We start from the raw sequence: 26,636 nt of genomic DNA, 5'->3' as shown, positions 1-26,636 counted from the left end.
CTTCTTTGTGGCAACAACAATCCTTCAACAATCGTGAATATTTTGTTAAATGCACATGCAGAGGAGTGGCAGCGGGCTACGAGAGAGAGCGGGGCGGGGCAAGGAAAGGCTGCGTGCGTAAAAAGCGCAGCTCAATGGCAATGCTAGGATTTGAACTTATATTTAAATTAAATTAAATTAAATTAAATTAAATTAAATTAAAAACATAGAATATTAATCTGTGACGGCCGATTTTTATTTTGTGGCACCCCGCCACAGATTAGTCAATGTATGGGAAACACTGGAAAGGGCTGATATGCTGCAGCTCCATCTTAAACGGAATGAAGTGCAGAAGTACTGAGGGAAGACAGATGAGAACACCAGAAAGACCAAATGAGACATGGAGAGAAAGGACTACTCAAACCCAAAATCTGCTTTTAGCTGCAAGCCCATGTCATGCAAGTTATACAGTTGAGCAATTGAGTATGGGAATGCCAAGAGAGATGGAGCAAGTCTTAAACCGTCAGAGTGGGTGGGTGGGGTGCAGATGAAGCATAGGCTAATAAACCGCAGATACTATAAGCATGCCATGTTAGGAACTCCATCACTGGGGCGTTTAACATTCATGAAATGAATCAACAACCTAATCCTGCAGTAGTCTACAAAATAGCGAATGGATCGATGAACTCGGTGTGTGAGATGGTTTAATTGAACCCTGCCCCCTCCAGTGAAGCTTTGCAGGTGTCCTTCAGTTGAATCTCTACGGTCTCCCGCTCTTCTGAGGTGTAGCAGCAGAATTCAAACTGAAGGATACCCGTCTACAAATTGGCGAATGAAGTCGTTGCCCTGTTGCCTTCTCACGGTGTCTGGCACTTCCGTTTACCTGCTACATTGATTCATTACCTCGCCTTTCTAGATATAGGCTACGTCTGGTTGTGGCATAGAATGTTTTATTAATGAAAGCCACCGATCTGCTGAACCGAACACGGCGCCATAGGAGTAAGCTTATAGAATGAACTCACTGGTGGATATAAATCCAGATCGTAAACAAAAATGACAAAAAAGAGCCCAGACACAATACTGTTTAGAATGAATGTTACAAAGACTTCAAAATATCTTTTAAAAATATTCATTACTGCCTACCTGTTAAAACCTTATATGTGCCCAATGACTGCCATTCCGATGATGTTCCGTGGCAGTTGAACCCCCATTGTGTCTGTCAATTTGTTAGACTACTGAGTCTGACTAACCCGGAGTCACCACACTGTCGTTGTTGTCCTCGTCATATTAAAAAGTACTAGGGATATTGAACAGCAATGCCTCCTAATTAAAGGATGCGGATATTCAAGCAGCTGCCAACATCGCATGGGACGGTGCGAGATAACAAAGCGCGCAACAGTAGGTGTTGGCTTGGGATCAACCTTACGACACACTGTAACAAACACCCAGATGAAGGAAGTAACGTTATCGTAGACTGAACGTACAGGAAGGCTACAGGTAAAAGTGACATCGTAGGCTAATCCTACATAGCCTAGCCCACCCCTTAAAGGTATTAATTTATGCGCCACATTTTACTTTACAACAGAACACTGGTTTGCATTGTCCATGCAACGAGCACATTTGCGTTTTCTGTCAACACTCAAATAGAACTACAAATGACAAAACATTCCACAAAAGATTTAATAAGATTGTTTTTTTTTTAAATGTGCTCTTACCCAGACCGAAATTCGAAACAAAGTTTCATTAACAGTAAGCGAGGTTCGCCCCCTTCAGCCAGCCAGCCAGCTCAGAGCACGCGGAGAAATGCGTTGTCGGCCTCTCGCATTCAAGCACCTCGGTTCGTTTTTATTTCTAATCGTTTACCTTTTGAATATTGTCTTGAATAGTCTTAGAAGAAGTCCACCCAAGTCTGCGAGTAGGCTAACCTGTTTCTATCTGTTGATTTTCACAGAGACATACCAGCTTCACACCAGGAAATTTCGTCAATGTCAGCGACTGAGTCTCTTAAAGGGGACGTTAATTGTTATGAAGTTATTAAGAAAACGTTTAGGCCCGTAAACAGCCTCTATAAATAATGTAGCATAATCATAAGCAGCCAAGATATATTGCATGAATGTTAGCCTATTAAATAGACAGACCGGTATAAGTTCTAAAGTCTACATCAATATTAACCTCTGAACAAGCATGGAAATACACTGCTGATTAAATCAAGCAGATTCGCTCGACGTTTCCCTGTCAGCATTTTAACAATGTGGGCTTCAAATTGCGGTTATGTTGACGGAGTGCATATGATAATCGCGTTATGTTTATAATAGATCATTGCAAGCAGTCTTGATTAGTCAAGCCCAATGACTGTAAAACTATTTTTACAGTCATTGGGTGTGAGAGGAACACCAAATGTGTAATGTTCCCAAGAGTGATGCAAGTATGGTTGTGTTGCGGCCCTCACCTCACCTCTGAGAGCCCCATGCCTTGTCTTCCCACTGATGCTCAATTGGATTGAGGCCTGGTGACTGAGCAGGCCACATCAGTAATCTGTATTCACCGTCATTCATGCGCATGAAGCACTCCTGTCCTGGCTAACTCTTGTCTGGTCAATCTAATCCATCCTGGACCCTGCACAGTTCTGCTGAAGACACTCCATATGCAGATGCCTTTCAACCTTTAAATACTGTGTCAGAAGGACAAAGGTAGCCTACCCTACAGTGTTAGTAGTAAATTATTGACAATTTAGGGTTTTCTTAGTTTATTTGTTTATTTTATTTTATTGTAGACTACAATGCATTTCAGACCATTGTAGATCAGGAAGCATCCAAGGAATGGATACTTCTATTAATTTGGTCAACACTGTAACTATCACTGAAACATATTGACTCTTGAGTCTAAAGAAGACGCATGGGCATCGAAACGTTAGTCGTTTTGCACTAATAAAATTCACTAAAAGCTTTGTGTGCTCCGGTCCTGCTCCTTGGTCCTAGATAGACCTTGGGTTTCCTCATTGACTTCTGCATCCTGTTCCGTGAGCACCAACCAGGCTGAAGCGCAAGTGACCCCCCTGCTACATCACTGAAACATAGTTTATGCATTGGCACAATACATAACATACTGTTTCACAACATGCTGTGGTCTAGTCTATGCCTTCTCACCCCCATGATCCAGTGGTGATAGGCAATGAAACATGCTCATCTGAAGTGGTTCCCCCCAAAACAGCTATATCCAGCATGCACTTCCACATTTCCATATTTCTCTTCACTACTCCATTACAGCTTCAACTTGTTGCCTTTGATATACACTATAACTAACACCATTTGATATACACTATAACTAACACCATTTGATATACACTATAACTAAGATCACTGAGCGCAAGTAAGTAGGCTAGGCCAATATTTTCATCTCTGCTGCCTTAACAATTACAGCCGTGATCAGAGCATTGTGAGGAGTGTCCATCTAGAGCACTGGGTGGCTGACCAGAGCATTGTGAGGAGTGTCCATCTAGAGCACTGGGTGGCTGCTCCAGCTTGCTTGTGTGTCATCTAAAAGCTGTTTGTGGTAGAAGGTAAGTCATCATAGCAGGCAAAATATATCAAACTGATCTAACCTGCCATATAAAGTCACAAACACACAGAACACATATAGCCTTGAGAATTTAGATTCAACTGAATTGTGTATAGCATCTACCATCAGTTGAATCATAATTTATCATACCACTTACGGTACTGAGGAAATGTCATCTGGGGGATCCATTTCAGGGAGAACAGTGCAGCACAGTACTCTTGAGAAGCAAAGAGGGGCTATTTAAGGACAAATCAACTGAACCAGAAGCCAGTGCAGTTTCTTTAACCTTTGATACGTAATGATCAATGCAATGAGTTTAGATAATGTTCAGTCAATGGCTTCTTCATTTTGTACAAAGAATTTTAACCCTTCGCTCTTTGTTAGTTTAAATCTTCCACAAACTGCTTTGTGTTCTTGTTGCAATTTTTTAAAAACATATCCAAATGCCCTATTTGTTACACTGAAGTTTATTATGCACCTGAACTAGTACATATAGACCAAGCTTTTGGTATTTAATGTGTTCAGTAAAGTTTATTATGCATCTGAACTAGTAGACATAGACCAAGCTTTTGGTATTTAATGTGTTCAGTAAAGGTTACTGTATCTGTATTTCATACAGTCCATAGAAGCATAGAGTGAATCTGAAATTAAATATACTTCGATTTGTATCGGGTCTATGTCAATATAAATAGGCCTGATAAACTGTTTTATTTCAAAAAGCCATTGTCAGACCAGGAATTAACATGAAACCCTACTTCAAAAGATGAGATAAATAATCATTGAAGCTGATGTCAGCAATGTTAACTGTTTTTGCTGACTTAACCTCCATTGTCAAACTGACCACAACTTTCACTTAGCTGATTACAGAGCACTGAAAGCTCTTCACAAGGCTTTTTATAGTCAGTTTAAGGGTTAGGGATATTTAGAGAATCTTCCTCTGGGATAGCCAAGGGGATGTGATGAGATCCATTTTTATAACAGAGTAGGCTACTTCACCGGCTTATGAGGCCAGCCATGCAACTTAATTAAGGTAACTCTTCTTTTTGCTTACTGTTATGTCAAGTTAGTCAATAAATTATTGTGCACATAATTAAATAATAAAATACATGCAACTGAGCAATCTTAAAGAAAAGACGTTTGCCATTTTATTTTACAGTGGTGTTCCTTCCAGTGTCTAAAGACAAAACAATAAATAGTTTTTTATTACATGTATTGTATTTCTCCAGTGTCTGCAGTCATACATGGTCTGAAATATAAAAATTGTGATCCAAGTAACAATATCAACAATGACTTCAGAAAAGTGTGATGTTTGAGTATGGATACATTTTCATATCATCATGGCCATATCCTCGGGCTGTAGCCCCAGAGGTCTTGCCCTTACCTAGTCATCTGAAGTGATTTTTCTGATACATAGATGTTGATGTAAGCTTGTGTATTAGGTGAGAAGAGTGCTAAGAAGCATATTGGTTTGGCAGTACATCTGGGGATTGGCTAGCACATTTGACTGGAGATGCGAGACAGCAGGAAACGCAGCTCTACTAATCTGGGGAGCTCTACTAATCTAGGGAGCTCTACTAATCTAGGGAGCTCTACTAGGGAGCTCTACTAATCTAGGGATCTCTACTAGGGAGGATTTAACTCCTTTTGGGGTGCTTGATCAGAAGAAAGCACTTTCAGCGGCAGACTTAATATGACGAAGGCACCGTGGTGTGCTTAATCATTTTTAACACTGTCTCCATGGTAATAATAATCATAATAAATCTTGTCAAGGCTTAACCTAATACATCACTGCATTTATGGATAAAAATGGAGTTGGAATCAGCTTTCAAAAATGTCTCTATTAAGCAAGAACACTATGGTTTATGAAACAGCATTGGTACAGTAATAGATAACGGCGTTGGCACTCACTGACATTTCAAAAGGCTTCAGGATTAAGGGTTTAAAAAACTGATAGGGCAGGTGGGAATTTATATTTCTCTGTATAATATCTATTTCAGTCAAACTACACTGTATTGAAAAAGGCCTGCAGAAGCACAGAGCACAAATAATCTAAATGTGTTACCAAAATACAGAATGCTGAAAAAATCTTGGCCTATCACTAGCAGCTGACTCCTACAATTACTGAGGACTGAACTATCCATAGGCTTATAAAAATAGTTTGACAAGTTTATAATGTACATTTTTGACTGTGCCATTTGGTTCTTTTGCTGATGCAATCACTCCTTTAGCCTTGTGGGATGCTTCTTTAGCATGTTCAGTTACATGTTTATATGAAAATGTCCTGATATTCAGATGAAAGAAAAATAAAAAAGTTCAGCACTTCTTCATGTCACATATACAACATAAATAAATAAGAATTCAAACATGACCAGATATGAACACATTAAATGCAAATCACTATTTGAATAGTCCTGCCAAAGACACATTTGGATTAAATGTGCTGTGCATGGTTATGTTTAACTGATTACTGTAACTAACTTTACCTTCCTAACTATTCGGTCTTCTCAAGAGGGACTGATAGTACGACGTGAAAATAGGCACCACATTTATCATCTGTGTTCTACCAAAAAATGTCTTGGACTGTAAAAAAAACATCAAATAACACATTTAAACAGAAATACAATATGGGTTTAAAAAAACTAATTACAATTTACAAATGTTTATTCCAACTATAAATCAATTAAAGTACAAAATATCTACAACAACAAGCAAAAGGTACTTATTTTGAGACTTAACAACAAGGTCAACAAGGTCCATATTGTGCTGACTTCTTGACTTTATGAGCGTAAACTTGCCTGCCTTCACTAGTGAAGACTAGATGCTGGAAGAGGGGCCACTGAATGAATACCGTGCTTGAGCTCTCTCAGAAGAGGGGCCACTGAATGAACACCATGCTTGAGCTCTCTCAGAGCGGACCTCCAAAGAGCTCAATAGGCCCAGCAAGTCTTGTCCATGGCCATTTCACATTGCGTCACGTCAAGTCAAGTCTTAGCCATTTCACATTGCGTCACGTCAAGTCAAGTCTTGGCCATTTCACATTGCGTTGTGCTTGGTACGCGATAGGTCTCAGGTCACAGGTGTGTGCAGGGCTCAGTCACCCAAATGGAGTCCTCGTCTTGATCAGTGGCACTTACTTTGCTGTACATTCTTCCCTTTTCTCCTCAGGCCAGGGTGAGGACCACAGCCATGCAGACTGTCCTCCACACGAGTGAAGTGCTGTGTTTGGCCAGGACCACAGGTAGAGTTTTGTCCCCCACAGGCTCCTGTAGAGTCCTGTCTCCGCAACCTCATGGGAGACACTGTGGATCCTTCTTGGAACAACAGAGATCTGCATGGACTCTTCAGATAGAGGTCTCATTGCTTCCACTGCAAGAAGGATAAAGTAATAAGACATATATAAATAACACATCTATCAAACATCTGAGTGCTACTGAAGTCTAATGGCTACCATTATCCCATGATAAAATAATCAGGATATAACAAAATACTTCCTCATACTCCTCCTTATTAGATATGATATGAGGTAAAATAGATGTTTCACCTCAAAAGTTCTGGTGCTGGATTTGATTTCTTGTTTGGTGTCTCCATATAAAAATGGTGACTGATAGTTTTCAGCTCTAGCACCCATGGATATTACCTCTGGCCTGAGCTGATACTAACAGCAATTAATTGTATTGGATACAAAACAGGTTGGGAAGCAGATAGGGTTCGGTTGCTCTATTGGTATCGGTGAGCCTTCACCTTTGTAGCACAAGGATCTATCCCATCAATCTACGTGTTAAGACCTTATCTTGCCAATCCTGCTTTCTGGAGCACACATCTAACCTGGCTAGACGGAGAGTAGTAATAAAAGTGGCCACTAGGTGGGGTGGTAGATAGCTTTATCCACCTTCTCCAGGACTTGCATTTAGACTAACTAGACTTGGGTGGATTTTAGATGATGTTCATCACAAAAACATCCAGGTGGATATTATTAGATGTTCAGGTAAAACTTCTAACCGAATTTGTACCCCTGAAGTAGGTGTAGCATGAGACTAGGCCAAGAGCAGGTGTAGCAGGAGACTAGGCCATGATCAGGTGTAGCAGGAGACTAGGCCATAATCAGGTGTAGCAGGAGACTAGGCCATGATCAGGTGTAGGTGTAGTAGGAGACTAGGCCATGATTAGGTGTAGCAGGAGACTAGGTAATGATTAGGTGTAGCAGGAGACTGGGCCATGATTAGGTGTAGCAGGAGACTAGGCCATGATCGGGTGTAGGTGTAGTAGGAGACTAGGCCATGTTTAGGAGGAGCAGGAGACTAGGCCATAATCAGGTGGAGCAGGAGACTAGGCCCTGATCAGGTGGAGCAGGAGACTAGGCCATGATCGGGTGTAGGTGTAGTAGGAGACTAGGCCATGATCAGGTGTAGCAGGAGACTAGGCCATGATCAGGTGTAGCAGGAGACTAGGCCATGATCAGGTGTAGCAGGAGACTAGGCCATGATCAGGTGTAGCAGGAGACTAGGCCATGATCAGGTGTAGCAGGAGACTAGGCCATGATCGGGTGGAGCAGGAGAGGCGGGTCACTCACTCTGAATCTGACCCATCTCCATCTCCGTCTCCGCCGTTCACGGGCTCCAGCTCTGTGCCCAGCTCCACGGTGAGGCCGTTGCGAGGGGGCACGGGCAGCCTGGGCGGGGGTTTGATGATGGAGCGGATGCCCCCCGTGATGGAGCGGATGCCCTCGGTGGAGTCGATGGACGGCGTTTTGGAGGGAGTCGTGGAGGAGTTGTAGTCACTGAGCTTCTCCCTTAGTCTGTTCTTCATGTTCTTGTCTGTTAATGGAGGGGGGTAGGTGATCTTGTTCTTCAGGATACCTAAGGGGCCAGGCAAGCATGAGCGCACACACACACACACACACAGAAAGAGACAGACAGATACACAGAGCATGTGAGAGAGAGACCATAAAAGGTGATACAGTACATTTTGCACGTCACATGCTTTGATTCAAACATAAAAGTCAGATTACAGCCTTTAATGGAGTGACCCAATAAGTAGCATGATAGTCCAATAAGATCCAATAAGTAGCATTCCACATTTGACTGAATTTCTCCATTTGTCCCTACACACACAACAACACACACACACACAAACAGAGGCCTTTCTCTCTTTCTCTCTCTCTCTGTCTCTCTCTCACCTTTCCTCTGTTCCGGTTGGCGGTTGCTCCTGGGTTGGCTGGCTGGGCTAAGCTTCTCCTGCGGTGCGTCTCCGTTGTGGTTCAGCTTGTACTCCTGATGCAGCTCCACGTTCACCTTGGTCTCCACGCGCAGCTCCTCCCCCCCACTAGTATCTTCCCTCTCACTGGCTGTGGGGGGCTCCACGGGCCAGTAAGGCTTCATCTGATTGGACACTGTATCCACTGAATAACACAACAATCAGTCAGTGATCAGTGTTAAGTAAGCGAACCACTAATGTGTGTATGTGTATACTGTATGTGTGTGTGTGTGTGTGTATGTATATGTGTATATATGTGTGTGTGTGTGTGTGTGTGTGTGTGTGTGTGTGTATATATGTATGTGTGTGTGTCCATACCTTTGGGGGTGCTGTGCATTGGGGTTCTCTCGTTGTTCCACTTGGGCTTGGGGCTCATGTCCTCGGCCTCACTGTCTGAGGAGTGGGAGGAGGCGTAGGAGCTACTGTGCTCATCCACAGACAACTCGCTGTCAGAATCAGAGTCTGAAACACACACACACACACACACACACACACACACACACACACACACACACACACACACACAAGCACACTTTTGTTATGTCATAGTTTCAGTGAAAACGTATTTTATTATGAAAAGGTATTTTATTATATTTTAACAACTGATCAGAGGCACTGGGCACTGGCCGCCTGTCCTTGTTCTCATCATAGTAAACTCCTCTTGAGTGAGGAAAGCTGATCTGGAGTGAGAAGTCTCTCCTCACCAACACCCTTTTTGCTCTTGCGGTAGAAGAGGGATGAGTCGCCTTCGTCGGGACCTCCTTTGGCCGAGGTGCCCTGGGATCCACCTCGTTTCTGGGCCGAGTCTTCCCTGCAGTCAACACACACAAACACACACACATGAGACACATACCCAAATACACACACAAACACACACACATGAGACACACACACACACAGACACTCGCTCTCAGTCAGCGCCTCCCCATTCCACAGCAAGGTCGTAAAACACACATTTAAAAACGGCCATAAAACCTGAGTCACATTGCAGCTCGGCCGTAAACAGAGACGTACCGCACTGTGCACATAATTGGAAGTGAGTGCTGGCCTGACAAGACAAATAAGCCCATTCTTCATTAGATAAAAAGATTTCCCCCTGACATGACAAATAAGCCCATTCTTCATTAGATAAAACGATTTTCCCCCATGAGCAAAGAGCAGAGAGGTCATGCAATGCATGAACTATCACGGGTGTGTGTTGTGTGTACAGTGCTTGTGCATGCACATACACACACACACACACACTAACAGGGCTGAGGGACAAGACATGTGTCACTGGACCATGGAGAGGACACATTGTTTTCTAATTAAAAAAACACAAATCTATTTATTAGCCATGGCTCTTAACCAGGATTTATTAACCATGGCTCTTAACCAAGACCAAGAGTTAACATCAAACACTTCTTAACACTTCTCTATATGTATATATCACTGCTATCATTGCCTCTGATGCATATCACTCATCTCCAGTCGTGCTCTTCCAGGCATCTGAGGTATCACTGACCATCTACAGTGTCACTAACCAAAAGTACAGATGTTCTCTGAACATTGCTACTCAGACAACATTGGTCCAATGACACAAAGCCAACTGACTAGAGAGCTGTTTGGATACTGTAACAGTAAACACTTAAAGCCAACTGACTAGAGAGCTGTTTGGGTACTGTAACTGTAAACATGTAAACCCAACTGACTAGAGAGCTGTTTGGATACTGTAAACATGTAAAGCCAACTGACTAGAGAGCTGTTTGGATACTGTAAACATGTAAAGCTCCAGCAGCTGCCTGACAACTTCCATTCAGCCCAGTGAGATGAGTTTAACCACGTTATGAGAGAACAGCCAGACTGAATGTCTCGATGGTGTTTCGTGGTGGAGCGAGAGTGTGTGAAAGAGAGAAAGAGAGAGGTGATTAGACAGATTAAGATGTTTTTGACAACACCCATGAGTGAGTGTGCATACCTGAGTGTGAAGGCGAGGTAGCTGCTGCTGTGACTCTTGGACCTGAATTTGCTCTCCAAAGACACAGTGGACTCTCCGATAGGAGTCCTATACAAAGCTCCGTCCTCTATGTACGTATTACCATTCAGAGAACGCTAGAGAGAGTGAGGAAGAGAGAGACCATCAGGCAATAAGGCAATAAGGGAATAAGGGAATAAGGCTTCACTGCATGTACATGTATATAGGTAAGAGTGGGGAAGGGAATAAGGCAATAAGGCTTCACTGCATGTATATGTACTGTATATAGGTAAGAGTTAATGTATATAGGTAAGAGTGGGGAAGGGCCTTACAGTCAGAAGGGTGGCCCTGGTTGTGCTCGACTCCTCCACCTGGAGTTTCTTCCCAGTGAAGACCTCCTTTAGGTTCTTTCGCACGTCTCTGTTGAATATGCAGTGGAAGAAGAAGATGCAGGTACCCTGAAACAGAGAGAGAGAGAGAGACATCACACTTAGAACCTCACCAAACAAAAAGGGATCTTTTATTCAAATATTAACTATTAAAAATAAGTCTGAATACGTATGATGAAAATCCCCTGTGTATTCTGGACCGACAACGTTCATTTACCTAGTGCATGACGCACAACTCAGAACACAACTAAGCCAAAAAAAACACGCCTCAGTGTTTGGACCAGATCTATTTATACTGCCCCTAACACACCAGATCCCCTAACACACCAGATCTATTTATACTTAGGGATGCACGATATATCGGCGGCCGATATATTATTAGCCGATAAGTGAAAAAATGTAAATATTATTATCGGTCCGATAACAGAATTCTGGCCGATAATTTGCGCCGATAGTTTTTAAAGTCCTAATTTAGGCCTACGTAAGGTCCGTCTGGCTACACTGAGCTAGCCTACTTGAGCTTGGTTGGCCATACTTTTTCCTTAATATAATGTCAGCGGTGTGAATGTATTTCACCAGTCTAACAAAATCTGTGGATATGCATTCATTTGGGAATCTGTGCATCTCAAAATCCTCTCGTGAATGATCCGCCATTTAACCTTAACAGAGCGGAGCTCAGCCCTATCTAGAGCCGTCTTGTGCTGTGGGGTGTACTACGAATCTCGATTAGTGGGTTAGCGAGGTATGTTGTGCTCAAAGCCAGGCTATGCTGTGACACGAAAGTGGATCTGTTTTAGTGTCGCTATATCACCATGGTATCTTATGCTGTCAACCAAACCTGGTCGGGAGGAGGTTATGTGCTAAATTATAGCTCAAATCGTGTAATCTACCGCACACTGACCAATCAATTGTCTTAAAAACAAAGTTATCTCACGTGTAAGATTCTGTCATATATCTTACAGGTGGAGCTCGAATGCGCTTTAATAGTGCTGTGCGTGTAAATATCCCACTATGGACGTGCATACCATACAACAACTGATAACAATTGATTTATTTGATGTTATAGGTTAGACACAAAAAATGACCGCAGTGTAGATTAAGCTATCGCTCATGAATGCGGAAGTAATTGTTTTTAAATAGAGGCGGTCTTGTGCGTCTCCACGTTACACGATTGGCCAAAGTCATCCCAACACCGAGAACGCGCACAGATCTGAGCTGAAAGCCTAGTTTGACAAATATATCACATAACTGCAATCGTAGTATCACTTAACGTATACCCCTGAGTCAAGGCTTTGTCAAGCCTCGATATGTCTACATAGCCTAGATATGTCTAACATGCTTCGTAGTATACCCCACTGGTGTGTTTGCACTTTACCGCGCTGGTCGGGGAAACAAATAAACAAACTCGTTAGTGGAACGAGTACATAAGTAGGCCTAGTTCTAAGTTGTGTTTTAGTATTATATTTGCATTACTTTAGCTTGGGTTTTGTATTATTACCTAGAAATATGCTAACCATTCGTGCTTCAGTTCCAGACAGGTCATCATAATAAGTTATTAAAACCTTCGGGGCTAACGCCTTTCATTTCTGCTGCAGCAGGTTGTGCGCAACAGAGTAGACGGACATAGTCTGAGGAGTTGCAGCTTTATTCAGTTACCCGCAGTTGAAACAAAACCTAAGTTTCCCTCACAAACTCTGATTTGGTCGCTATACTGTAGCTTATTCCAAGCTGAGCCGTTTATGAGCGTTTAGTCCTAAATGAAAACGATTCGAACTCTCTAGCCACTCACTCGCAATTCAATGACGTCAGGTTCACTTAAAGGAGCCACACATACTGTAGGGCTAGGCTACTGTTATGTTGTTGACTGCCGTACTATTGAGGACTATTATGAGTTCTGTCCATCATTTGGTGGTAGGTAAAATTACTGCAATAAAATTATGCTTATTAAATGCTTTCCCCAAATTTTTTTTCAAGAGTAATATTATCGGTTATTGTATCGGTATCGGCCACAACAAACCAATAAATATCGGTTATCGTTATCAGCCCTAAAATTCCATATTGGTGCATCTCTACTTATACTGTCCCTAACACACCAGATCCCCTAACGCACCAGATCTATTTATACTGTCCCTAACACACCAGATCCCCTAACACACCAGATCTATTTATGCTGCCCCTAACACACCAGATCCCCTAAGACAGTGGTTCTCAACCTTTTTTCAGTGATGTACCCCTTGTGAAATATTTTTTCAGCCAAGTACCCCCTAACCAGCATTGATGTTATATTGATTTTAAAAGAATTAAAATATAAAAGCATTATTATAAAAACAAGAATTACCGCTATATGCTTCAAACCACTGTCCTGAATCTGGCAATACTCCATCGTCTTGAGTTTTGACAGTGATTGACAGGTGATGGCGGGTGGCATGTGACAGGTTGGGTCGAACCATCCTGGTATGGGGGTGACTCTGGGTTTTTAGTATAATTAAATTGAATAGCCTACTAAAATATAAAATTAATTTTATGAACTTACATTTTCCTGAAATATTTATTAAATAAAAGTTATTATTTTGCTGTCACTTGCGGGTCTGTTTCATAACCCAGAAGGATTTACTTGGTATCAAATGATAGCTCTGTGTCTCCTCTTTCATCTGATATGCTTGCCATATCTATCCGTTCACGGGTTCGCGAGTAATTTAAACGAGAGTAATAGGTGCGCAGGTGAACGCAGAGACTGTAAATATGATGCAATTTGATTTAATTTCATGATTTTTTTTAATCTTCATACTTTAACGTACAGACAAGTGCATGGTCTCATTGTAAAGCCCCACTTCTGCTCTGTCACACAATAAAGGCTTCTCGCTGCTATGAACAGTTGCGGAGCAATGTAACAGAGAAGAAAGGGTGTGTTTTGACGACTTTTTGCGCCAATCGGCTTCTAGGTTAAAAAGGGTTAAAATCTCACGCACCCCCTGGAGTGCCTTCATTTGAGAACCACCCCTAAGGGATCTATTTAATGCTGCAGATCCCCTAACACACCCATTTGAGAACCACTGCCCTAAGACACCAGATCCCCTAACACACCAGATCTATTTATACTGCCCCTAACACACCCTTTAAAGTACTAAACTAGCTGCACAATTGCTCTTTTCAGAGTAGTCCTCTCTAGTGGTAAACTCATGTCAGGCTGATGACAGAGGGCCTCTCCTCACTCACCTGCAGGCAGCTGAGGATGCCGAAGAGGTAGTGGAAGGTCAGCACGTCACTGTTGACGGCCATGAGGCCCAACAGCCAGGTGGCGCTCATGAGCAGCAGCAGCAGGAAGGCCACACGCAGTGCACATCTACAGGAAAAGAAATAGAGAAGAAGAAAGATCCAGTTCAACCTAACTTCCAATTAATATCAAGTCATATTATAGAGAGATATGATGAAGTCATTTGAGGCAGACACCAGATTTGTAGTGCCCATTCGTCAGTAGAAGAGCAGCGTTATGTCTGCCGATGACTAATTGATAGACAGATAAATAGATAGATACTTTATTGATCCCCAAGGGGAAATTCAAGACTTACACTGCTCCAGACTTCTCAAAGGTGCGCTGGTTCCGCCTACAAGACGCCTTGGCAGCCAGCACAAATATTACAATGTTGATCTGCATGGGGGGGGGGCGGTGTGTTAGCAAATATATCCACAGAGCAAGAGAGCATCACTGGAGCAGCTCATGACAGATGAGAGGGAGAACAATCAGCGTCACAACAATCACGTAAACAGACTGACCAGCACCACAACAATAACGTAAACACACTGACCAGCACTACAACAGCTATGGGCCCGGCGATGCTCCATATGAGGGTGTCATGGACTGACAGCCAGCAGAAGTCTGGATTCCCATAGCCCTGGGGGTCCAGGCCCACTGCCAACCCTGAGAGACAACACACACACACACACACACACACACACACACACACACACACACATGCCCACACCCACACACACACCCACACACACACAGAGTACCACCAATGATTACACATCAACAGCCCTACAAAGAACTCTCTACTGTTGACACAAAAGCAAAACATTTACAGTTGAACAGACGAGAGGGGTTGAATTGTCTTCACACATCCTCCTGAACTGTGTGGGAAACCCCATTGCAAAGCTGTTTCACAAGGGAACAGGGCTTAGGAACAGACTTCCATATTCATAAACAAAACCCTCATACGTCTTTCATCTACTGTACTGTCAAATGCCAATCTAACACTGACAGAAATAATCCAGTTGAATGTGCAGTTGTGACTACATTAAACAATTAATCAGAGTAAAAGTATTCAAGTATTCAAAGGTCATTAAAAGTATTCAAAGGTCATTAATTCAAAAGTATTTAAAGGTCATTAAAACCACACATGAAACTTGGAACTTCATTATTATCATTATGAGTGCTTGCCAGTCAGATAATAGTTTTCTGGGAAGGAAAGAGCGTTTATCACTCACCATCAATCACACATATGGCTGCACTCAGAATGCTGCAGCTATTAGATCAGTCGCTATTCCTTATATAGAAACATTTGTGTCCTTTTATTTGTGTTGGAACGAATGAAAGTGTTATGTTTGAAAATAGTGTAATGATCGAACAGTAAGATGTCTTGTATTGGTAACATGGCATTTTGTCAAAACTGATGTTGGCGATACAACAAAACGTAATGGAGCAGAAGACTAGCCTGGTTTCCCCAGGCTGCCTTACACACACCATTTTATTCCCACTGCTAGGCAGCCTGGATTCCATGAACACATTTTCACCTCAATGAAGGAACCAATCACAGAACGGAGGAGGACAATGACGACACACTGAAGCGGTTATGAGCTACGTACAGACGCATTTGATAGACATTCGTAGCGCCCAATAAACGGCTCTGGGCATTCGTAAACCACTTCTCGAATACGAGAAAATGAATGTGTAGTTCCCAGACCCCATCTCAATGAGATGAGGTCTGGCGTTACCCAGGCTAGCAGAAGATGGTATTTGAGATTAAATATGGACATGCCAGACCATAATGATCATATCATGTGCATGGGTGTTATGTACACAAAGCTGCAGAGATTACCATCAATAGCTATTTATAGGAGAACACAGATGTATTGGCTTTGACAGTTGATAGGCTTTAGCCAGCCTACAACCAACAGGGTACAAGATGCTTGACTTGCCTGTCAATCCATAATAGTGATCAGATGATGTGTGGGCCATACTAGTGATCAGATGATGTGTGGGCCATACTAGTCATACTAGTGATCAGATGATGTGGGCCATTCTAGTGAGCAGATGATGCGGCCATACTAGTGAGCAGATGATGCGGGCCATACTAGTGATCAGATGATGTGTGGGCCATACTAGTGAGCAGATGATGTGTGGGCCATACTAGTGATCAGATGATGTGTGGGCCATACTAGTCATACTAGTGATCAGATGATGTGGGCCATACTAGTGATTAGATGATATGTGGGCCATACTAGAGATCAGATGATGTGGGCCACACTAGTCATACTTGTGAGTAGATGATGTGGGCAGATACCCAACGTTCCATCATGCTGCAGATGGAACGTTGTGATGCCGTGTGCATCACTCTGTACACTACAATCCATAGGTGGTGTCAGTATGTCACAATAACGCATAGCGCAGCGTCAGTATGTCACAATAACGCATAGCGCGGTGTCAGTACGTCACAGTAATTGAAAGACACATAAGAAAAAAAATTGCATTGGACAAAGTTTGTGTGTGGAGGGGGTGTGTGTGTGTGTGTGTGTGAAGGAGGGAGTGTGTGAGAAGGAGAATGTGTGAGAAGGAGAGAGAGAGAGAGTGTCCCACCTGTAATGATGGCGGGGATGCCCCAGCCGATGGCGTAGTAGAAGCGCATGTGTCCCTGGTTGATGTTACGCATCTCGGTTAGCATGCGGTAGATGTGCAGACCCTCCACAAACATCCAGGCAAACGTGCACATGTAGGAGTAATGCAGAAGAATGGCCACCACCGTGCACACAAACTACACAGAGACAGACAGAGACGACCCATTAGAAAGGATCAACACTGTCCTGCTGAAGAACACTGACAGAGAGAGGGCCCGTTAGAAAGGATCAACACTGTCCTGCTGAAGAACACTGACAGAGAGAGGGCCCGTTAGGAAGGATCAACACTGTCCTGCTGAGGCCAGTTCACATATAACTCAAGCATGTGTTATGTTGACTGAAAACCCATTCAAAGCTCTCCTTCAGGCTTGATCATCCATTGTTGTCTTTTGAAGTTGTGGAAATATTACCTGTCAAGTAGACAATCCTACAGAAACCCAAAGCCACTCAGTTTGTTAGTGCTAAGTGCACTGGGAGCATATCTCCAGAGGAGAGAGCACACCTACAGTAGGAGCTCCTGCAGCTCTCCTGCCCCCCTGTAGATCAGACGGAGGTTAAGCTCCTGTCACGGCTTCTGTATGGGGTGCTTAGGGCACACAATGCAAACATTGCAGGGCTGTCGTCTGGCAGCAAATCCCATCTCTGCTCTCACCGTAACAGACACAGGTGTAGGCGCCGAGACCAAAACCCACCGCTGTGCCACCTGAGCTGTGGACAGGTCGCGTCAGGCAAACGAGTGTGTGTTGCAGCAGGAGTTCTTCAACCCTTCCCCATCATTAAACTCACACAACAGCACAGCTTTTGTGCAGGCAACAAATCCAAGTGTCTGGGGGGAGAGTGACAACATGTATATCTTCCTTTCTGGCAGTGGGAGAGTTCAGGTCTCACATTAGCACGTCTCATAACTCCTCACCCCTGGCAATTCCTCACTCAAACACACACACACACACACACACACACACACACACACACACACAAAGCGCCTCATAAGTCTTCACCCCTGGCAATACCTCGCTCGGCTGACAGCTGCAGTTCCCAGACTCCACTGGGGAGGAGGGATCTCCAGGTGTCAGGACTGATGAGAAGTTGTGTGGCCTGCAGGGCTATTGTGTGATACAGTATCATTAACACATCACACAGGACATGTTGCTCTGACACATTTTCTGCTAAGTTTTTTTTTTTTCTTCAAGAGATGAAACTTGGCAGCTAGTTGAAAGAGAGAGAGACAGAGAGAGAGAGAGACAGACAGAGACAGACAGAGAGAGAGAGAAAGAGACGCAAAGAGAGTAATTTTGTCCCCCCATGCTTGTCTTACCGGACTGTCAGTCTGGTTGATGCCCATGAGGAAGATGAGTTCGGAGAGGAAAATGGCTGCCACCAGACTCTTGTGGATGCTGTGCAGGTTGGAGCGCAGCCTCCGCAGGATGGCCAGCAGGAGGAAGGTGATGAGGAGGGCCACCAGCGAAGCCGACACCGTGGTGTAGGTGACCACCTTCAGGGGCAGCACATCCCCATGCTGAGACACCACATACAGAAGGACACAGAGATGAGGGCTAAAACGCCACAGAGATGAGGGCTAAAACACCACAGTTGACTGCGCACTGTGCAGGGTGGGATTAGCCTGAGTTGACTGCACACTGCAGGGTGGGATTGGCCTGAGTTGACCGCGCACTGTGCAGGGTGGGATTAGCCTGAGTTGACTGCGCACTGTGCAGGGTGGGATTAGCCTGAGTTGACTGCGCACTGTAAGCGCACTGTGCAGGGTGGGATTAGCCTGAGTAAGCGCACTGTGCAGGGTGGGATTAGCCTGAGTTGACTGCGCACTGTGCAGGGTGGGATTAGCCTGAGTAAGCGCACTGTGCAGGGTGGGATTAGCCTGAGTAAGCACACTGTGCCTCACCTCTCTCTTGGAGATATCCATGAGCACAGCAAAGCTGCTCATGTGGTTGCACTGGCAGCTGATGTGGCTGCTGTTCCTGAAGACCATCTCACAGCCTTTAGAGGACCAGGCGCCTGCACCCGAGACCCTGCAACACACAAGCCCATACAAATCCAACATAGAAAAAAAAAAAAAAAAACCATTTGTTGAACAAGGAAACAGTCCATGATTATAGGAGGTAAACCTGCATATCGCCATGTCCATGATTATAGGAGGTAAACCTGCATATCGCCATGTCCATGATTATAGGAGGTAAACCTGCATATCGCCATGTCCATGATTATAGGAGGTGAACCTGCATATCGCCATGTCCATGATTATAGGAGGTGAACCTGCATATCGCCATGTCCATGATTATAGGAGGTAAACCTGCATATCGCCATGTCCATGATTATAGGAGGTGAACCTGCATATCGCCATGTCCATGATTATAGGAGGTAAACCTGCATATCGCCATGTCCATGATTATAGGAGGTAAACCTGCATATCGCCATGTCCATGATTATAGGAGGTGAACCTGCATATCGCCATGTCCATGTCTGCACATCTTTACTCACTGCTTTTGTATGTTGCTGTACGCACCAAGTGTCTGTAGAGAGTCTGTCACCCAAGGACATGTCATACATGTATTTTATTCTACTCTAGAATTTAGTTTTTTAAGAATTTAGAGTTTATTAAACTTAGTTACACTATCCCTGATCACCTGCTCTATGTGTCACGGTTGACATATAAGTATATAAGTATATATACTCTTTTGATCCCGTGAGGGAAATTTGGTCTCTGCATTTATCCCAATCCGTGAATTAGTGAAACACACTCAGCACACAGTGAACACACAGTGAGGTGAAGCGCACACACTAATCCCGGCGCAGTGAGCTGCCTGCGGCAGGGGTTAGGTGCCTTGCTCAAGGGCACTTCAGTCGTTCCTACTGGTCAGGGTTCGAACTGGCAACCCTCCGGTTACAAGTCCGAAGCGCTAACCAGTAGGCCACGGCTGCCCCAAATGAAGAGAATGAGACATGAAGAGGTGCGCATGGTCAGGAGTACCTACCCAATGCTGTGGTTCCAGTACACACACTGGGGCTTGGTCCTCTCTGTCGACACCAGAAGCCGATGGTGCACGGTGATGCGGCGCTCCAGAGTGGCCACTAGGGGCTCCCCATCCCTGTGCATGGCCATGCTCACAATAGGGGTGTTGATGACCGGCCGGTTGGGCAGCCTGTATGTGGACCCAAAGAGGCAGAACGCATAACTCTCTCACTCTCTCTCTCACTCTCTCTCTCTCTCTCTCTCACTCACTCTCTCACTCTCTCTCTCACTCTCTCTCACTCTCTCTCTCTCTCTCTCTCTCCTGTGGTATGATGTAATTTAGCAAAGTATGTGTGCAGCTGGCTGCTGCTCAGGGCTCTGACTGGCTGCTTAAGAGCGGCACATGTAAATGTTTTGACATGACTGCGGCATAATGGGATTTTTTTCGGACATCACTCTTGGGGTGTTTATATGTCGTGAGGACAGCCTAGCAGGGTATGGGTTACACTTGCTTGGTGGCATAATCTGGTCCCACGCTAGGCTCACACGCAACTGAGCTTTTTTCAGCACGAATCTGCAAAGTAAGTAGGTAATAACTGAACCCATAATGAAAACAATGTCTAAAATATTATGAAGGGAGATGACTCAATGTTTGGTAAAGTCTACAGAATGTCTTGATGATGTGCTGTAGCATGTAGGCTCTAGGAGGCAGGATATGCATTCAGGGCCACATGGTATTTTTATCTGCAGTTGTGTTGTGGGTATTTGCAGAATATGACGTGAGGGTGTGTGGCACCGCACCTCAAACTCCGGCGATCGGTGTCGTAGCTCTCCGGCAAGAGCTGGCCGAGAGATTTGTGGACAATCACCACGGCAACAAGGGGAGGGTCATCCATCTCGGTGTGGCGTCTTTTTTTCACAGATGGCACAATGGCATCAGGAGACTCTGTTTGGACTGTGGGGTCTATATTGTCCTGCCCAGGGCTGCTCTCTACAGGAGGCTCTTCAGTGACCAACACTAAGGATCACAGAATAAAGACATACAATAGTCCATCATCTGAGCAGCGCACATGGCAGATATTAGCTTGTGGAAGACTACAGGGAGACTACATGGTCTGAGCAGCACACATTAGCTTGTGGGAGAGTACATGGTCTGAGCAGCACACATTAGCTTGTGGGAGAGTACAGGAAGAGTCCAGTGTGTTACCTTTGTGCTCTGCTGGTCTGCTGGGGGACAGGTCTGGGAAGAGGACCGAGGACTCCAGCTCTCTAGAGTAGGCCTCCTGAATCTCATGGAAACGAGGCATCTTCCTCATGTCTAAGCCAGAGGCATCCACATAGTCCACAGACACAACTACACACAGAGGAGAGCAATGCCACAATATGTTCCATCACTTACAAATACCATTAGCACGTGTTGTCTAAGGATAACCATGGAGGGTAAAAATGAAACCATTATGCCACATTTCACACATGTCAGCACAACACTGCTGTTGCTAGATGGTGAGGAGAAGGAAAGACCAGCCCTGCATGACTTACTCATGTTTTCAGTTACAACAGTGAAGGGCTTCAGGTAGGTCTTCTTCATGTTCAGGGCCATGGTGTTGGCGTAGTCCTCGAAGCCTCGCAGCAGAACAGCGGAGCCCCCCTCCAAGTGTTGGATCTGATCCCAATGCTCTTTGTTAACCGGGTCAAGAATAGCGCTGCCAGCTTTGAAGACATTCTGGGGAAGTGATGAAATGAATTTAGCAATACTGCTGTACATTCTGTACTCTGGCCATATATGGTACTCTACGGCATTCTTCCCATACTTCATTCACAAATAAAATAGAGGAAACCATGAGGTAGGCAAAATGCCACATCTCCATTCACAAGATTTTCTTGTTCCCTTCAATACTTTAAACCCCTACTTGACCAAGATCTGTGGTGAAAGCTGTGGTCATGAGCCGTATGGCTTTGTGCTCAAGGGCTCCTTGTGAACAGGCTTATCGGATGGTCTGTGATGCCGTACACCTAATATCCTTTCCAACTCTGAACCTCTTCTCACAGAGATGTGGGAGCAAAGCTCCCGCTGGTCTGCCCCAACCAGCTAACCAGGATTTGGCTATTGGGCTATTAGCATCTTTGAGCTAACTAGGTATTTAGAAAGTTCAATTGTAATCCAAAACAATGTGGATCAGTCCGGCGTTAGAGTCATAGGGGTCTATTTTGACAATATTGGCTTAGTTAGCATTGTAGAACACTGTGTGTGGAGCCTATTGGCTTAGTTAGCATTGTAAAACACTGTGTGTGGAGCCTATTGGCTTAGTTAGCATTGTAGAACACTGTGTGTGGAGCCTATTGGCTTAGTTAGCATTGTAGAACACTGTGTGTGGAGCCGCTCAAATGCCTCTTAGAAATCCCTCATTCCGTCCCAGAAAAGGAAAGGATTTAAGTGTTTAGTGTATGGGATCTGAAAGGGAAACCTTGATTGGCTGACATCATTAAAGGTACAGTGCACCATTTTAATGCAATACACATTAGATTCAATGTAGTGAACTGCAGCCAGTGGGCCTCTTGGTGCATGTCTCTATTCTCAAAAAACTCTCTAAAGTTTTGTACACCATCCTGACAATGTAAATGGGAAACAACCAAAGTGGCTCAGACTGAGCCATACACCATTCTAACCAATCAACATGTTGCTTTAGGACCACTGCAGGTGAGAGTGTAATTCAAACTCAAATATCAACAGCCCTTCATCAAAATCACAAACAGCACCTTTAAGCATTTCAGGCGAGCCGAGGGCATGGCTTTGCGGAGCGTGTGTACCTCGTTGAAGAGCGTGTCGTGTGTGGCGGTCAGCTCAAAGCCCTGCTGTTGGCTCTCCCTCTGCAGCACCAGGGCCAGCAGCTGGTAGGCCATCTTGACGTCGTTGCCGTAGAGATGTGGGGTCTGGTCGGTGGCGGAGCGCAGCTGGTCAGCGAGGCTCCTGGACCTCTCAGCATCCAGCATGGACACGTTCCCCCGCATCTCCTCATTCTGTTTGGGAACAGATTCCACATCAGCAGAGCTGGACACAACTTCACTAGTTGGACACAACTTCACTAGCTGGATTAGCTGGACACAACTTCACTATCAGGAGAGCTGGACACAACTTCACTAGCTGGACACAACTTCACTATCAGGTGAGCTGGACACAACTTCACTATCAGGAGAGCTGGACACAACTTCACTAGCTGGACACAACTTCACTAGCTAGCTGGACACAACTTCACTAGCTGGACACAACTTCACTATCAGGAGAGCTGGACACAACTTCACTAGCTGGACACAACTTCACTATCAGGTGAGCTGGACACAACTTCACTATCAGGAGAGCTGGACACAACTTCACTAGCTGGACACAACTTCACTAGCTGGACACAACTTCACTATCAGGAGAGCTGGACACAACTTCACTATCAGCAGAGCTGGACACAACTTCACTAGCTGGACACAACTTCACTAGCTGGACACAACTTCACTATCAGCAGAGCTGGACACAACTTCACTAGCTGAACACAACTTCACTAGCTGGACACAACTTCACTATCAGGAGAGCTGGACACAACTTCACTATCAGGAGAGCTGGACACAACTTCACTAGCTGGACACAACTTCACTATCAGGAGAGCTGGACACAACTTCACTAGCTGGACACAACTTCACTATCAGGAGAGCTGGACACAACTTCACTAGTGTGTCAGAGCGCTACATTGTATTTTGAGGCATTCTGCGGTCAGGCTGATTTAATGGCCTGCTTTCCCACCCCCACGTCTCTGTGTAAGCACGTGAATGAGACCATGAGAAACGCAAGCTAAACTAAGAGACAGATGTAGAGCAGACGGAGATAGCGACCTCTCTCTTGAGCTGGGCGAATGAGGTGGAGGTGCAGTTGAAGAGCTGTGGCGGCAGCCATCCCTTCTCATCGCTGCAGTGCCGGATAGCCGTCCCTATGGCAACCACAAAGCAACAAATTAAAGTATTAACTATAATCTGCAGATTTATGAACAACAATCAACAAAGCCCCTTTGGCATGTGCATCTGTGGAGACGTTTAACCAACCTGTGGATCCTTTGGGGCAATTAATGGCCACGGGGCGTCCGAATGCCGTCTTGGGCCACCAGATACCCGCATCGAAGGCCTTGGGGCACCCGTCGTAAACCACTGGGGGTGCAAGAGAAACGTTGGAGAGAGTTCACAGTCAGTTCAGCATCACTAATGAGCCTAACAGTTTGGATTCGACCCTATTACGAGGCAACAAAAAAGGCCCTCAGTTCTGCTAGTGGTAATCCTCACCAGCCCTTACACAACAGCACACAGTAACATGAAAGCCTCTAGCACACAATTATCTAAAGCCGCACTGAGGAGAGCATGGCCTGCATGTTGTGTCATGCTGAGCGCTCGGGAGTAATATGGAGCAGAGGTCTTCAAAAACATGCCTGTGTGGAACACAAGAGCAGCCACGCTGAGCGCCTCAGGATTACTAACCAACAGGAATGTACAGAGCAACTGTGCCTAATCATTCTGTGACCTTTCTGCTGATATCTCATTAACATGCTGCAGTGTAACAACACATTAAGGATTAATTATAGCAGCCAAACACAACAAAGAGATATTCCCCATGTGGCTGGCTGAGCAGGAGAAAACACTATTTGTACATCAAAACCAGCCAACAAAAATCGCTTCAGAATCTTCTTTAAATCTTCTACATCATGTATCAAACATTGAGTATTATGATACATGACTATAATTGCAAATCTAACTGTAATTCTGTCACACATGAAAATATAAATTGCCAGCTTTTAATAATTAGTTCTGAATCTGTACCAGCTTCCCTTTGAGTCCTATTGTATCTCATATTATAAGTGCCATCTTTAGTAACCCTAGGGTTTAAGTCCCTCTACAGCATTTAACTGGTGACTGGCTTTAGTCATGAAGAAATACAGAAATGCAATGCTTTTATTTGACATAAGACACAGTGTACAGTTTAGGGGGAGAAAATCAAATTGAGATGTGAGATTGACATGAACTGAATGTGAGACATGACGTTTTGACCAAACCATATCCTGAGTGCCTGGGGAGACGCACCCGCATCCGTTACGCCACCTCAGCGAAGGGATTTGTCACAGCGGTTGCACCTGGCCCACCACCGCCAGTCTTGACCGTCCTGCCCGTGAGAGGGTCACAGGTGCGGGCATGCGCTCCCAGAGGGAAGCAGTCGCAGGGCAAACAGGTGTCGCTGCCCAGCTGCCGATAATAGTTATCCTGGGGACCGCGGGACCAAGGTCAGCGCAGAGGCCAAAGAACACGCATAGTGGTGGCTAAATCACGCAACTGCAAACACGTACGCATGTACTCTCAACACGTACAGTGTCAGGTTAGCCACGAACTAGCTCTAAACATGCATTGGGACGTGAGCCAGCCCTCAACACGCATAGCGGTTAGGTTAGCTAGGCGAACGCCGCATAGTGTTAGTTAAGCTAGCTCAACATGTATAGTGTTAGGTTGCTAAGAATGAACATGCATAGTATAGTGGGTTAGCTAAGTTAAACGATGTATAGCGTTACATTAAATGCCAATCACGCAGCAGAGGTTACAGGTTAAAATTAAAACGCATAGGCACGCTGAAATAATGAACACGTATTAGCGTTAGGTTAGCTTTAGCTGAAAAGAGCATGTGTTAGTGTTAGGTTGGCCACGTTAAACATGTATAGTGTTAAGTTAGCTAGCTGAACATGTATAGTGTTGAAGTTTAGCCAGCTTTCAAATTACGTATATAGCGTTAGGTTAGCCACGCGAATTACGTATAGTGTCAGGTTAGGTTAGTTGAAATACAAAATGCATAGCGTTTATCGCTAGCTACCGGAATTACGTATAGTGTTAGGTTAGCCCATTAATGGGGGTACTGGACGCATCTACAGCTGCACACACACACACACACACACGCTCTGCTGGACGCATCTTTTACAGCTGCACACACACACACACACACACACACGCTCTGCTGGACGCATCTTACAGCTGCACACACACATCGCTCTTGCCATGCATCTTTACAGCGTGTGCACACACACACACACACACACATTCTGCTGGACGTACCTTACAGCGGCACACACACACACACACACACACACACACACACACACACACACACACACGTTCTGCCATGCATCTTTACAGCCGCACACACACACACATATACACACACACACACACGTTCTGCTGGACGTACCTTACAGCGGCACACACACACACACACACACACATTCTGCTGGACGTACCTTGGCGGCACACAGACACACACACACACTTTCTGCTGGACGTACCTTACAGCGGCACACACACACACACAAACACACAAACACACACACACACACACACACATCGCTCTCTACATGCATCTTTACAGCGGCACACACACACACACACACACACGTTCTGCTGGGCGTACCTTACAGCGGCACACACACACACACACACACACACGTTCTGCTGGACGTACCTTACAGCGGCACACACACACACACACACACACACACACACACACCGTTCTGCTGGGCGTACCTTACAGCGGCACACACACACACAAACACACACACACACACATTCTGCTGGG

At 44.7% G+C, this 26,636-nt stretch overlaps 2 protein-coding genes and 1 long non-coding RNA gene across 3 annotated transcripts in view; all 3 read right to left on the bottom strand.

Moving 5' to 3' along the window:
- The window catches only part of gramd4b (GRAM domain containing 4b), a 43,178-nt gene extending 34,909 nt beyond the window's left edge, over window positions 1-8,269 (bottom strand). Inside the window, exons 1-2 of the mRNA XM_048256176.1 lie at window positions 8,108-8,269; window positions 6,672-6,903 (exon numbers count right to left, since the gene is read on the bottom strand). Of these exons, the coding sequence (XP_048112133.1) occupies window positions 6,672-6,903; window positions 8,108-8,129 (254 nt within the window). The 5' untranslated portion in view covers window positions 8,130-8,269. The remainder of the gene's footprint in view (window positions 1-6,671; window positions 6,904-8,107) is intronic.
- Window positions 8,145-26,636, bottom strand: part of celsr1b (cadherin EGF LAG seven-pass G-type receptor 1b) — a 60,041-nt gene continuing 41,549 nt past the window's right edge. Inside the window, 21 exon segments of the mRNA XM_048256175.1 lie at window positions 8,145-8,159; window positions 8,200-8,393; window positions 8,714-8,935; window positions 9,109-9,183; window positions 9,495-9,601; window positions 10,748-10,881; window positions 11,077-11,202; window positions 14,350-14,476; window positions 14,703-14,782; window positions 14,940-15,052; window positions 16,991-17,165; window positions 18,344-18,544; window positions 18,929-19,055; window positions 20,019-20,186; window positions 20,798-21,014; window positions 21,204-21,350; window positions 21,536-21,719; window positions 22,805-23,014; window positions 23,873-23,967; window positions 24,080-24,181; window positions 25,156-25,282. Coding sequence (XP_048112132.1) covers window positions 8,145-8,159; window positions 8,200-8,393; window positions 8,714-8,935; window positions 9,109-9,183; window positions 9,495-9,601; window positions 10,748-10,881; window positions 11,077-11,202; window positions 14,350-14,476; window positions 14,703-14,782; window positions 14,940-15,052; window positions 16,991-17,165; window positions 18,344-18,544; window positions 18,929-19,055; window positions 20,019-20,186; window positions 20,798-21,014; window positions 21,204-21,350; window positions 21,536-21,719; window positions 22,805-23,014; window positions 23,873-23,967; window positions 24,080-24,181; window positions 25,156-25,282 — 2,946 coding nt within the window.
- The window catches only part of LOC125304040, a 4,897-nt gene continuing 3,448 nt past the window's right edge, over window positions 25,188-26,636 (bottom strand). Inside the window, exon 3 of the long non-coding RNA XR_007195164.1 lies at window positions 25,188-25,282. This is a non-coding gene — a long non-coding RNA (uncharacterized LOC125304040). The remainder of the gene's footprint in view (window positions 25,283-26,636) is intronic.

Source organism: Alosa alosa, chromosome 11, assembly GCF_017589495.1.
Source record: "Alosa alosa isolate M-15738 ecotype Scorff River chromosome 11, AALO_Geno_1.1, whole genome shotgun sequence".
NCBI lineage: Eukaryota > Metazoa > Chordata > Actinopteri > Clupeiformes > Clupeidae > Alosa > Alosa alosa.
This window is presented reverse-complemented; position numbering and strand designations above follow the sequence as displayed.